Source organism: Stomoxys calcitrans, chromosome 4, assembly GCF_963082655.1.
Source record: "Stomoxys calcitrans chromosome 4, idStoCalc2.1, whole genome shotgun sequence".
NCBI lineage: Eukaryota > Metazoa > Arthropoda > Insecta > Diptera > Muscidae > Stomoxys > Stomoxys calcitrans.
In genome coordinates, this window is record NC_081555.1 from 142484415 (window position 1) to 142498030 (window position 13616).

The following is a 13616-nucleotide window of genomic DNA, read 5'->3' on the forward strand; positions in this document are numbered from 1 at the left end:
GCAACGGATTGACCCAAATCGAATTCTTCATCGGCAAAGGCTCAGTGTAAGTGTTCGTGCTTTTTCGTCATGGAGGAGGCACATGCCGGAGTGCCATCTCCGCACGCTTCTGGTCCATGCCGTGTTTGAAAAGAACCCCGGACCCTGATTCTGTTCGGTTTGCCAGAACCACCTCCATCATTGGTCGGTGAGGTGAAACCGGTGCATGGAGTGTGCATATATTTCCGATCTTACTCTGGCCTTACATCACTACGGGAGTCGTTAATACCATTACAGTCGATTGTACGCATCGGGTTGACCCAAATGAAATGCTTCATCGGCAAGGGCTGCCACCTCAGTGTACGTGTTCGTCTTTTTGTCGTCATGGGAGAGGCACATCCCGGAGTGCTTTCTCCGCACGCTTGTGATCCACGCCGGGATTGAAAAGAACCCTGGACCCTGGATCTGTTCAGTTTGCCAGAAACGCCTCACTCATTGGTCGGTGTCGGTGAGGTGTAGCCGATGCATAGAGTGGGTGCATTTTCGATCTTGCTCTGGCCTTACATCAAAAAACCCCGAACCGCCTCCATCATTGGTCGGTGTCGGTGAGGTGTTACCGGTGCATGGAGTGGGTACATTTTCGATCTTGCTCTGGCCTGACTTCATTACGGGAGTATAGTCATACTGAATATGTTGCAAGGTGCTGTGCGAACAGAGACAGTGTCGTCGTCGCAGGCTTCTGCGTCCTCGTCGCCGGACTATGTGACCCCCTGACCTCTCCCGTGCGCTAATATACGCAACAGCAGCATCTCCGTCCCAGGCCAGTGCCGCGAAATGTATCATTTTTGTCATTGAATTGCAACCGTCTCCGTGGGAAGATCGACGTGATTGTGGATTTTATGAGCGGGAAGAACATAGTTTGCAGCAGTCTAGTTGTCACGGATATTATGTGCTACGTAAGGATCGCTTAAGGAGTGGAGGTGGGGGATTGGCCATCGTGATATGATATTCCGTGCAGTATAGACCCATCTCGCCTGCGCCTGGCGCTAGTGACCCCTACATGGAGTGCATGGGGATGGCAGCCAAGTCCGGTACTGCCGAGATGGAGCTATACAACGTGTACATACCGCCGGTTGGTAGCTGTGTCCCGATTAATGGCCAAGCTTACAACCCCGATATAAGTGAGTTACTATCTGGCCATAATCGTCTGGTATTAGGGGACTTTAATGCGCATCACACTTCATGCCATTCTCCCCTAGGTAAAGACCAGCGTGGCAGAGATCAGATTGAAAGCTCCATGTTTTGCACGGTGAATGAGGATGCACCAACAAGGATTACGAGGAGGTGCAGCAGCACGCCCGAGGCTTATCAATCAGAAGAAGTCCGATTGGGCTGGCTTCAGAAAGTATACCAATCGCCGCTTCAGTGAAGTGCCTCGGGTGTGCTAGTGGCCGAGAGGAAATTCCGAGACATCATAAACAAAGAAGCCAGGTCGAATACCCCACAAGCGTCCGAATTTCCTGGCGCAGGCAATGGTACTCGCAGACGAGAGTAATAGAATTCGTTGTACGGACCCCAGAAATAAACGGGGTAGTCAATGAACATAAGCGGAATTTGTAGCTGAGGCATTTTATGCAACGTAAATAAGGTACGGTTTAGGAAGTCTGCTGTTAAGTAACACTCGAACCCTGGTAGACGGGATGACTAGAACTCAGACACTTTTGGCGACGTAACCGTGACTGATCCGAAGAGATGCGCCAGGCTGTTGAACCGTCAATTTATTGTACATACTGAGAGTGACAGGGCTAGGAGGAGAGCCATTCGCCGTATCCGTGGTCTCCGAGCCGATGGACAGCAACCACAATTTACCGTGGGCGAAGTTACGAATATTATCCGTGGCGCCAAATCATCTAAGGCGTTGGGCCCCGACGGAATCTCTACCCTTCAGGATTTACCTGAAGTTGAGTACCTCACTTCAGGATTTACCTGGAATTGAGTACCTTACTACTGTCCTCAACCTGTCTTTGAACACTCTTATAGTTCCCGATGTCTGGAAAATGGGCAGAGTGATCCCATGAAGCCTGGAAAGGACCAGAGTTTGGGGGAGTCGTACAGAACGATTTCCCTTCTCCCAGCGGTAGCAATCCCATGGCAGCCGGTTGTACGCATCGGGTTGACCCAAATGAAATCCTTCATCGGCAAGGGCTGCCGCCTCAGTGTAAGTGTTCGTGCTTTTTCGTCACGGAGGAGGCACATTTCGGAGTGCCTTCTCCGCACGCTTCTGGTCCACGCCGCGATTGAAAAGAACCCCGGACCCTGGTTCTGCTCGGTTTGCCGGAACCTCCTCCATCATTAGTCGGTGAGGTGAAACCGGTGCATGGAGTGGATATATTTCCGATCTTGCTCTGGCCTTACATCACTACGGGAGTCGTTGTCGGACTACGACGCTCACTTTATACCAGCCGGTGGAATACCCCAAGTGCGGCCCAATTTCCCGTCGCAGGCAGTGGTACTTGCAGACGTGCGTGATGGGATTCGTTGTACGTAGCCCACTAACCTCAGAATCAGCGAGCTGAATCTGGAAATAAACAGGGTAGTCAACGAACATGGAACGCTATTCTACGTTCGGCTAGTGGAAGAAATATTCTGTCATAGCCAATTAAAGTAAAGTAAGTCAACGAACATTGGCGGAATTTGTGGCTGGAACACTTGGAGCAATGTAACTTAGGCACCGGTTTAGGCAAGCTGTGGTGTACTGTTAGGTCACTCTCGAACCCCGGTAGACGGAACGACAAGACCTCAGTCACTTTTGGCGACGTAACCGTGACTGATCCGAAGAGATGCGTCAGGCTGTTGAACCCTCAATTTATTGTGCATCCCGAGAGTGGCAGGGCAAGGAGGAGAGCCATTCGCCGTATCCGTGGTCCCCGGGCCGATGGACAGCCATCACAATTTACCGTGGGCGAAGTTACGAATGTCATCCGTGTCGCCAAATCATCTAAGGCGTTGGGGCCCGACGGAATCTCTACCCTTTAGGATTTACCTGAAGTTGAGTACCTCACTTCAGGATTTACCAGGAATTGAGTAACTTACTACTGTCCTCAACCTGTCTTTGAACACTCTTATAGTTCCCGATGTCTGGAAAATGGGTAGAGTGATCCCATGAAGCCTGGAAAGGACCAGAGTTTGGGGGAGTCGTACAGAACGATCTCCCTTCTCTCATCGGTAGCAATCGCATATGGCAGCCGGTTGTACGCACCGGATTGACCCGATGGAATCCTCATCGGCAAGGGCTGCCGCCTCAGTGTACGTGTTCGTCTTTTTTCGTCATGGGAGAGGCACTTCCCGGAGTGCCTTCTCCGCACGCTTTTGGTCCGTGCCGGGATTGAAAAGAACCCTGGACGCTGGTTGTGTTGGGTTTGCCAGAACCGCCTTCATCATTGGTCGGTGTCGGTGAGGTGTAACCGGTGTATGGAGTGGGTACATTTTCGATCTTGCTCTGGCCTGAATTCATTACGGGAGTATAGTCATACTGGATATGTCGCAAGGTGCTGTGCGAACATAACCAGCAATGGGTCACCAGCGTCGTCTTTCTGCGCCCTCGTCGCCGGACTATGTGACCCCCCGACCTCTCCCATGCGGCAATATACGCAACGGGAGCACCCCAGCCCAAATATTTTCAGGCCAGTGTCGGGAAATGTAAAATTTTTGCAATTAAACTGCAACGGCAAGATCGATGAGATTGTGGACTTTATGAGTCGGAAGAACATATTGATTGCAGCAATCCAGGAGACAAAGCTGGCCAACACCTGCAGCTTGCACAATTGTCACGGATACAATGTGCTACGTAAGGATCGCTCAAAGAATGGAGGTGGGGTTTGGCCATCGTGATACAACATTCCGTGCAGTATAGACCCATCTCATCTGCGCCTGACGCTAGTGACCTCTACATGGAATGTATGGGGATAGCAGTCAGGTTCGGTACTGCCGACTGGTGCTATACAGCGTGTACATACCCCCGGTTGATAGCTGTGTCCCAATTAATGGCCAAGCTTACAACCCGGACATAAGGGGGTTACTATCTGGTTCTAGGGGACTTTAATGCGCATGAGACTTCATGACATTCTCCCCTAGGTAGCGCCCAGCGTGGCAGAGAGCATATTGAAAGCTCCACGTTTTGCATGGTGAATGGGGATGCCCCCACTAGGATTACGAGGAGGTGCAGCAGCACGCCAGAAATTTCCATTGCATCCCCTGATCTCCTGATTGACGTATCCTGGCAAGCCGTCATCTTTTTGGGGTCAGACCACCTCCCCATAATTCTCATCATCGACCGACCACCCGACTTCATAACCTCTGAGTGCCGGACGTTTATCAATCAGAAGAAGGCCGACAGGTGTACTTCAGAGAGTACACCAATCGCCGCTTCAGTAAAGCTATTCACCGCCCAGAAGCCTTAAGGTAGATGTACATAATCTAGAGCGTGAGGTTCAGCGCTACAAGAAAGAACCTCTAGATCAAGCCGCATATCAAGCAGGTCTAAACAACATTCATGCAGACACGGTAGAAGATGCGGTAAATGGCTACCGCGTGAATGTAGTCCTTGGAGAACGACCGCCTCCCCTTGCACCTGAAGAAATTGACCTTCCCCGGCAAACCAGAGTAGTTCTGGCTCAATTACGTTCCGGCAAATGCAACCGCCTCAACTCATACAGAGCAAGGATTGATGCCGACGTGCATGATGTATGTCCCGTTTGTAACCAGGGACCGCACGATACACGTCACCTGTTTTACTGCCCAGCCAGACCCAAATCTCTGTGGACGCACCCCATCTTAGTCGCAGAGTTCCTTTGTCTTGACACTCAACAGAATCAAGCAGATGAAAGATAGAGCACAACAACCAAAAATAACTATAACTCTAAGGACAAAATCAAGGAAATTTTCCCTAAAGCCAAAAATTTCCAAGAACATTCCTCTAAAGGCGAATTTCAATGAGATTTTCTATATTTTTCATTCAATTTAAAACAAATAGAGGTCGGAATAAAATCGTCTATCGCAAAGGAAGAAAAATCCAAAAATTGTCAAGCGTCAAAATCAAATCATCACGTCGCACAGCCCAGAGTCCAACAAAGTAGCAATTATACTAAAACATTAAATAAATAAATCAATAAAACCACTTGTCGTCTTGCACTATTAAAATATGCCAAATATCACAGTATTCGGAATGTTGGTTATCACTTTGTAATTTCTTGTCAATCGCCTTAGGCTCATTCGATTAACAATCTTTGGGCTATTTTATCTCGATATTTCCTTGCGACCTTATTGCTAGAATCTTTGAAGATCCTTTCCTTACATTCCAGCTCATCTTCTTCATCGCTTTTGAAACGTTTTATCCTTATCGACTGTTTAACGTTATAAAAATTACACATATTATAAAGAGCGCAAGAGATGTGTATAATTTTGGCCACCTTTGAAGGTTTGTAGCGCAATCTTTTTGACAGGCACTTAAATCTACTCTTCAGTATTTCTATGGTCAATCGAATCACATTTCTAGCCTTTGCATGGGCTTTATTGAAATTCAGCTGAGCTGCATCCGTCACCAGGCCATTGTACGGCGTTAGGACATATGGCTCAAGTTTATATGCAGCATCAGCTAGAAGCCAAGAATCACAATCATCGTTCTCATATCGGGATTTATAGAAATCCTTGTGCTGGCTATGATTCCAAACAAACGAATCTTCGCTGGAACCGGGCCGTGTTGCATCAACAGCTCGTATATTCATTTTGTAGTCGCAAATCTGTAATGAATTGAAAAATATCCTTTCAAATTATTGTTATTCAAAAACATATTTTGGGGGAAAATTGTTTAAAGTCGAATTTTTGGCAAATCTCCACCTCGCTAAAAGTGCCTAGTATATTTATTTGGTATTTTCAACGGACCTAACCTTCGGATCCAGGCCCTTAAGTGCTTTAAGGGGACTGCTACTAACCAAAACATAACTGAAGTCACTTCTAGCGGCTAATAGATGGCGTGTTTGGTAGTTGATGAGTCAACAGGAAAAATAAAGTGAGTGTGCTTTGCTGGGCTAAAACACAGCACAGCACAGAGTTTTAATTTTATTTGTATTTTAGAAGTGGCCGCAAGTAAAAAGATTTTTAATCTGCGTACCATATTTCCTTTTCTTCCAGCTAAAGCACCAATTGCCAAAAATGAGCCCCTGCTACAAATTGATTGTTATTATGGTAGGCGTAGATTTGCGGAGGGAGAAGATTCGTTGGACCAAAATGATCCTGTTGTTGCTGTTCTAGCAGTTCTTTTGTATTCTATTTTTCGTCAGCTTGATTCTGTTGGCTGTCCAGATCCAGCAACTCTGCGACAAAGATGGGGTGCGTCCAGAGGAATCCGGGTCTGAGTCGAGTCGGTCTGGCTGCCCAATCCAACGTCACCTGTATACGTGTAGCGTGTGGTTCCTGATTACAATCGGGGCATACATCTTGCTCAACGGCATCAACCCTTGCTCTGTACGAGTTGAGGCGGTTGCATCTGCCGGAACGTAATTGAGCCAGAACAATTCTGAATTGCCGGGAGAGGGAGGGAGGTCAACGGGAAGCGGGCGTTCTCCAAGGACTGATAGCTTTTGACCGCATTTGCTACTGTGTCTGTATGAATGTTGTCTAGACCCGCTTGATATGCCGCTTGACCTAGAAGTTCTCTCTTTTAGCGTTGAACCTCAAACTCCAGATCATGAAGATCTACTGTAAGGCTTCTGGGCGCTGGATACCTATCCACAAGGTGATGATTTGGATGGTCTCTGCACAATAACAGCCCAAAAGATTTTGCTTAGACTGCATGTAGTTATGAGCCTGAGATGAGTTTGTAATGATGCTGCCTTAATGATTCTGCAGTTATTTTAGTTGGATTGTCCATGCATGAAAATAGATGATTGGTGTCATGGGGTCCTGAGTTGAATGCAGGCTAGATATAAAGGATGGTATTGTCTAACCTTGAGCAAGTCGAGTTAAGCTTGCTACACCATACGGGTCTTAATTGGGCTAAAGTAGCTCTGGTTTTTTTAACCCAGATCTTCCTGCAATTGGTGGTGGTGGTCCATCAATTAAAATCGTATTGGTTACAATATCCTGTAAGCCCGTTCTGTATGAGGGGTTTGTAGGTGGATCGATGATGTTTTGTTGGATTGCGTCTCTAAATATCCACATACTCCTTTGGCATGTCTCGGATGGGGTTCTAGCTCAGAAAGTTACAAATTCCGGTGATTCTCCTGGTAGCAGCTCAGGAGATACAATTTAGATAGAAGCTCAATATGACCTTCTTGGTTAAGAATCGTGGTCTCCTCGTTTATATGGTAAATGTTTATTTATCTGTAGGTAGGCCCTGATGGACCTTAGAGTGGCATTTTGACAGCACAGAAGGTTTCTTCACTGCATACTGCTCACACCTACAGTCAACGTTGGTGCTGCATGATTCAATTCGGGTCTGAAAATCACTCCATAGGTGGTTAATGATGCATCTTTGACCATTCACCATGTGCTGCCTGGGAAAGATTTGAGAATTTCGCAACGGAACGATATGAAAAGGTGAGTTATTGGCGTCTTTAAATAACCAATCGCCACCCTGTTCACGCGGCGATCGGTCCTTTGGACTTATATATAGAAGCTTCACGAGTATCGCCAACAACAACCAGTTTGTGAAATCCTATTAGAACCCAGCCTTCATCGAGTTAAAATCCGCGGCCACCGTTGATGCTGAAATCATAGACAGACATGCCCTGCACAACGGTGGCCTCGGATTTTAACTCGATGAATCTAAATACTCAAATTGCTTATTGGTCAACAGAATCTGGTTAACTACTCGGCCTTTTGCGCCACAGCGGTCCTTGAAAATGTTTTTTGATATTTTTCCTAGATCCACTTGCTTGATGCAACTCTCCATACTCCTGTGGTTCACCATATGCCATCTATTTTCCATCATGCGTTTTGTGTCACATTTTTTACTTTGTTTCCAAATCATATTTTGGCTGAGTTGCATTTTTACCACAAACTGTCAATTTTCCCCCGAAACGCCAAAAGCAAATTTAAATCAGACAAGGACTTACTATCATGGCATTTATGCTGTATTGTCCACATCGATTATAATACAAATCGTCATTTGTAGTTGGTTTAGTTAGCTTTATGTGACAGCCATCGATACAGCCAATCACATCTGGAATGCCATAACTGTCTCGAAAATATTTTTTAGATTTTAAAATTTCTTCTGAGTCCGTTAGAGGTTGAAGCCAATGGGGGCAAACCATTTCTTCCAAAATGCTTATCATTTTGTTTAGTGTCTTGCAAAATGTTGTGCGGCCTAAAGAAAATACACTGTCATCTTCGACATGCTGTTGACAAATGCCCGCAGTAAAAAATCTCAATGTGGCAGCCAACTGGATGGGCAAAGGAATGGTTGTATGCTTATAATGTGGTTTGATGGTATTTAAAATCCATTCAAATCCGACCTTATTTAAACCGAAATATTCCACAAACCTAAAATAGAACAAAAAGTCGTATGCAGCATCTGAAGATTATTCCAATAAAAAACAAACAAAAAACTTACTTTGATTCTGCCAATTCTAGTGGATTTGAGGAATCTCGCAGAATTCTTCTTTTAACACGATTCTTTTGCAACTCTTCTTGTTTCTCTTCTAGTAATAACAATGAAGTAAGCATAACAAAAGCCATATTAACTATTAAAATTAACTTTTTATCATAATGTCATATGGTTGCAAAACAATAAATCATGGACGAAAGCGATTTCAATCACACATCTGTATTAGTATTTCGATTTCGCTAGGGTTGCCGTACGTTGCAAATGTAAATGTGTAAGCATAACTAATTAAACATAATATTGCCGGCAAGAATTGGGCGATTTCAGCAGTGGAATTTAGTAATGTGTTTAGTTAAAAAGCGATAACAGAAAAGATAACGAACTTGGTATTCAGTAGCCACTTATAACGAAAATCGACATCGTTAAAATCAGGTGTTTTCGCTAACGAATTGAAACTCGTTAACTAAACGACGGACAATTATTTGGAGTTTATTTTGTTGATTCCTCTTTGCGCATTTCGTTTTTTTGGCTAGAGTTGCCAGGGAGAAAAAATAGATAACGTTTTTTGTTAACGAGGAATAACAGAACGGTATAATCGTTAGTGCAAACTATTTTTTTTTGTCGACATATTTAACTAAACGATGTTCGTTATAAGTAACAGAACTGCGGTACAGTACCGCAATTGGATGGAATACCTAATAGTCTGAAAAACATTTCAATATTTCAGCGGACTTTTAAAAGTAATCTTGCACATCCAGGCAATCTCGCATATCCAACATTCACATTCAATCAATTTATTTTCGTTTTAATATTTACATTCCCCCTTATTTCGTTTGACTTAGTCGATTTTTTTACAAAATGGCATTACGGTTACCCGAGGGGGGATAGCTACGAGCATCTTACAAGCTGGAGCAATGAGGTCCGATCAGTGTTGTGTTCATTGCTGTCAAGAGAAGCTAAGCTGCGAGCTACCGGCCGCGTCCATAGGTTGCAAATGATGGAATGCACAAATACTGTGTGCCTATGTTGCTCGTTATGACAAGGCGAGTTATTGGCGCCTTTAAATAACAAATGGCCATCCTGTTTCCGCGGCGATCGGTCCTTTGGACCGGAACGAACTTGCTTACCACAAAGGCTTGAACTTTGAGCTCCGATCTCTGTGAATATCACGAAATGTGAAATTCACCTTCGACTACAACTGCTGTCCCGGCACGAGATAGCTGTGTGCACCACACAAGCTGGAACTTTGAGTTCCGATCTGTGTGGTGTTAAGTGTTGCCATGAGAAGAATGCTTGATACGGAGTAGCTGCAACAACAGTCTCAGTGACAGGTCGCGTGTGGCACAAATACTGAGTGCCTGTGATACTCGATATGACAAGGCGATTTATTGGTGCCTTTAAATAACCAATGGCCACTATGTTCCTGCGGCAAGCGGTCCTTTGGACCGGAACGAGCTTGCTCACCGACAGGAGCTTGACGCGGATAGCCACCTTCATATGAAAATGTGGTTGCAACAACAACTGCTGTCGTTTTTCGCCTTTAACAACGGGAATAAGGGTGATTATTCATGATGCGTGTGATATCTACTTTTGTTTTTTATACCCACCACTATAGGATAGGGGGTATATTTATTTAGTCATTCCGTTTGCAACACATCGAACGAGCTTGCTCACCGACAGGAGCTTGACGAGGACCGCCACCTCCATATGAAAATGTGGTTACAGCAACAACAATAACTGCTGTCGTTTTTCGCCTTTATCAACGGGAATAAGGGTGATTATTCATGATGCAAGAGATATCTACTTTTGTTTTTTATACCCACCACTATAGGATAGAGGGTATATTCATTTAGTCATTCCGTTTGCAACACATCGAAATATCAATTTCCGACCCTACAAAGTACATACATACATTTTGGATCGAGGCAAAATTCTAAGACGATTTAACGATGTCCGTGTGGCTGTCCGTCTGTTGTAATCACTCTACAGCCGTTAAAAGTTGAGATATTGAGCTGAAATTTTGCACAGATACGTATTTTTGGTGCACGCTGGTTAAGTTCTTGAACGGGCCAAATCGGACCATATTGGGATATAGCTGCTATAAAGACCGATCTGCCGATAAAAGGTCTAATGCCCATAAATGCTTTATTTTTCATTCGATTTCGCTGAAGTTTGAAACATTTCGTTATTTTAAGCCTCCCGACATCTGAACTAAATATGTTTAAGATCGGACAATATATGGATATAGTTGCCATATAGACCCATCTCCCGACTAATGGTCTGAAGCCCATGAAAGCTTTTTTTTTAACCGATTGCGCTGAAATTTGAAGCAGTGAGTTGTCTTAAACCTCCCGTCATACTATCTTAATATGGTTCGGATCGGACTATATTTAGATATAGCTGACATATAGACCAATCTGCCGATAAAGGGTCTGAAGCCCACAAAAGCTTTATTTTTTAACTGATTTCGCTGAAATTTGAAGCAGTGAATTGTATTAAGCCTTCCGTCATCCGACTCAAACATGATTCAGATCGGACTATATTTAGATATAGCTGCAATATAGACCGATCTGCCGGTAAGTGGTCTAAAGCTTATAAAAGTTTTATTTATTACCCGATTTCGTTGAAATTTGAAAGTGAGTTGTTTTAAACTTCCCGATAATCGACTTTACTATGGTTCAGATCGGACTATATTTAGATATAGCTGATAAAGTGTCAGAACCACGGATATAGTAGTGGAGTTATAATAAAATAGGATGATTATTTTGTCCTTGTTTAATTTGGTCCAGATTTGGTTATGGGTGCCATATAGAACGATCTCTCGATTTGAAATCTTGGCCCTATAGAAAGCGTATTTGTTATCCGATTTCTTTGAAATTTGACACAGTGACTTATGTTAGGCTTTTCGACACCTATGTCCTATATGGTTCAGATAGGTTTATATTTGGATATGCCAAAAAGACCAATATTTTGTTGTACAAAATTGAACAGTGACTTATATTTATTACACCACTCAATGTCTGTGCCGAATTTGGGTGCTCAAGTTATCCAATTTGCACCGGGTTCTGAAGAAAGGGGGTTTACATATATACCCGAGTGGGTGGGTATCCAAAGTTCGACCCGGATGAAATTAATGACTTTTTACTTGTTATTATTTGAAATATTGTATATCTATCAATGTGTGGCCCGGGCCGGGCGTAATAAAATTGAATTAAATAAAAAGAAGGACGGACACACTTGTGGTTTACTTTGAAATAAATTTTTTATTTCCTTTAATATTTTGCTTGTAAAAACATGCTTCTAAAAATGCATTTAGAAGTTGGCATCATTGCCCCATGAGGACTTGACGGTATCGTCATTCCAGTCTTCGGCACCGGCAACAACAGCTGGAGCCACATCAATAGCAACTTCTTCGGCCCAGTTGGAGGCTTCTTCAACGGGATGATCAACAACTTCCTCAACCTTAGCAGCTGGCAAAAGCTCCTTGGCAGCAGCCTCTTCCTTTTCAGCTTCCTCAGGATCGCGATAGAAGAACAAATCGACGACCACATTCCATTCAATGCTACGTGGGATGGTGCCGCGCAAACGGAGAACCTCACGAGACAACAACCACAACATCAAACCAATGGAGTGGGGAGACTTGTTGTTGCATGGAATGGCAATGTCAATGTAACGCAAAGGAGAATCAGTATTGACAAAGGCAATAACGGGGATGTTGGCATAGGAGGCTTCCATGATGGGTTGATGATCGGTCATGGGATCGGTGACAACCAAAAGACGGGGTTCACGGAAAGCAGGTTGAATTTGATTGGTGAATGCACCAGGAGTGAAACGACCAGCAATGGGGGTTGTATCAGTATATTTGGCGAACTTCAATACAGCACGTTGACCAATGGGGCGAGAAGAGATGACGAAAACCTAAAAGCACAAAACCATGAAAGGATTTTGTTAGTCCATATGTATCACTAAACGCATTAAATAAATCTTTTTATTAATTTAATCAGTATTGAAGTTGGCATCATTAAATTTCAGACCCGAAAGATTGTGATAAAAACATCATGTATATAATTGCTATATGTAACTTGTAAATTATAATACATATATAAGTAATACTTACATCTGAGGGATGTTCAATGGCGGCAATAGCACGTGCAGCCAAGACCAATTTCTCCCAGGTCTTGCCAATGTTGATGATGTTAACACCATCAGGGCGGCGCTTGTAAACGTATTGTTCCATTTGGAAGTTGACGGTTTCCGAGCCCAAATGGGTGGTGGCTACCAACATTTTGGTAACATCTTCCTCTTTGAGGGACAAAATATCTAAGCCTCCCGACATTTTAACGTATTAAAGAGTTACGGAAACCTAAAATGAAAGTAAAAAAAATTTCATATTAATACACACCAGACATAACCTTAAAAGTTTAGAATATAAGAACACGTGTCGCCCGCCTGTGGTATACGTGTTTAAAAAGCATTAAGCAAACAAATGGATTTCGAAATATTAATTTGCTTTTAATACCCATTTGTTGATATACAAAAATATTTACATTTTCTGTCTTGATTTTAACATATTTTGAACTTTTACTTCGAGTGTCCATGTTCTTGTTACTCTTTACCGAGGGAAGAAATTACTTACGTTGTGGATGCCACTGGGAGCGATAATTAAATGGACGAGTAGACATTTTGCTTTTTGTCATCAGCCCTAGGCTTTCTAAAGCCGTCTATCGACTAATCGATTAGTCGACTTTTGGTATAAAATAATCGAAAAGTCGAAGTCGACTTTCAATGAATAAAAAGTCGAATAATCGATAATTAAATGAGCTGAACGACCTTTTATTTATTTATTTGTTTGTTACGCAATTAAAAGCCACAAGTGGTCGATTAACAATCACAATATTCAGGATGTATAACAACTACTCATAAAAAAATAAATTAATAAATACATAATTTAATTCTAATCTTAATAATAAACCCTATCATGGTTTAACAAAAAAAAAGAAAATATTATTTCCCAGCATCAGGATATTACTAAAAA

At 43.3% G+C, this 13616-nt stretch overlaps 2 protein-coding genes across 3 annotated transcripts; both read right to left on the reverse strand.

Moving 5' to 3' along the window:
- Positions 1–4998: 4998 nt before the first annotated feature.
- On the reverse strand, positions 4999–9085 carry LOC106095647 (putative nuclease HARBI1). Of its 2 annotated transcripts, XM_013262927.2 has the most exons (4): positions 8591–9085; positions 8094–8520; positions 5218–5777; positions 4999–5122 (listed from the first exon to the last, which is right to left on the reverse strand). In XM_013262927.2, the coding sequence occupies exons 1-3, from the start codon at positions 8713–8715 to the stop codon at positions 5247–5249; spliced, it is 1083 nt and encodes a 360-aa protein (XP_013118381.2). In that variant the 5' UTR covers positions 8716–9085; the 3' UTR covers positions 4999–5122; positions 5218–5246. The 2 variants fall into 2 exon arrangements, with proteins under 2 accessions (XP_013118381.2, XP_013118380.2); XM_013262926.2 differs by having other exon boundaries at positions 4999–5777.
- Positions 9086–11824: 2739 nt separating this feature from the next.
- Positions 11825–13254, reverse strand: LOC106095646 (small ribosomal subunit protein uS2). Its single transcript, XM_013262925.2, has 3 exons — positions 13218–13254; positions 12699–12944; positions 11825–12499 (listed from the first exon to the last, which is right to left on the reverse strand). Exons 2-3 carry the CDS (start codon positions 12915–12917, stop codon positions 11894–11896), a joined length of 825 nt encoding a protein of 274 aa, XP_013118379.1. The 5' UTR covers positions 12918–12944; positions 13218–13254; the 3' UTR covers positions 11825–11893.
- Positions 13255–13616: the final 362 nt, after the last annotated feature.

Bases quoted from the DNA above. Each gene is read 5' to 3' on its own strand.
- LOC106095647 (XM_013262927.2), bottom strand. From the start codon at position 8,715: ATGGCTTTTGTTATGCTTACTTCATTGTTATTACTAGAAGAGAAACAA. The intron at 8,521-8,590 runs GTAAGTTTTTTG...GTTCTATTTTAG, and splicing joins CTAGAATTGGCAGAATCAAA to GTTTGTGGAATATTTCGGTT. The intron at 5,778-8,093 runs GTAAGTCCTTGT...AATTCATTACAG, and splicing joins ACAGCATAAATGCCATGATA to ATTTGCGACTACAAAATGAA.
- LOC106095646 (XM_013262925.2), bottom strand. From the start codon at position 12,917: ATGTCGGGAGGCTTAGATATTTTGTCCCTCAAAGAGGAAGATGTTACC. The intron at 12,500-12,698 runs GTAAGTATTACT...TTGTGCTTTTAG, and splicing joins CCATTGAACATCCCTCAGAT to GTTTTCGTCATCTCTTCTCG.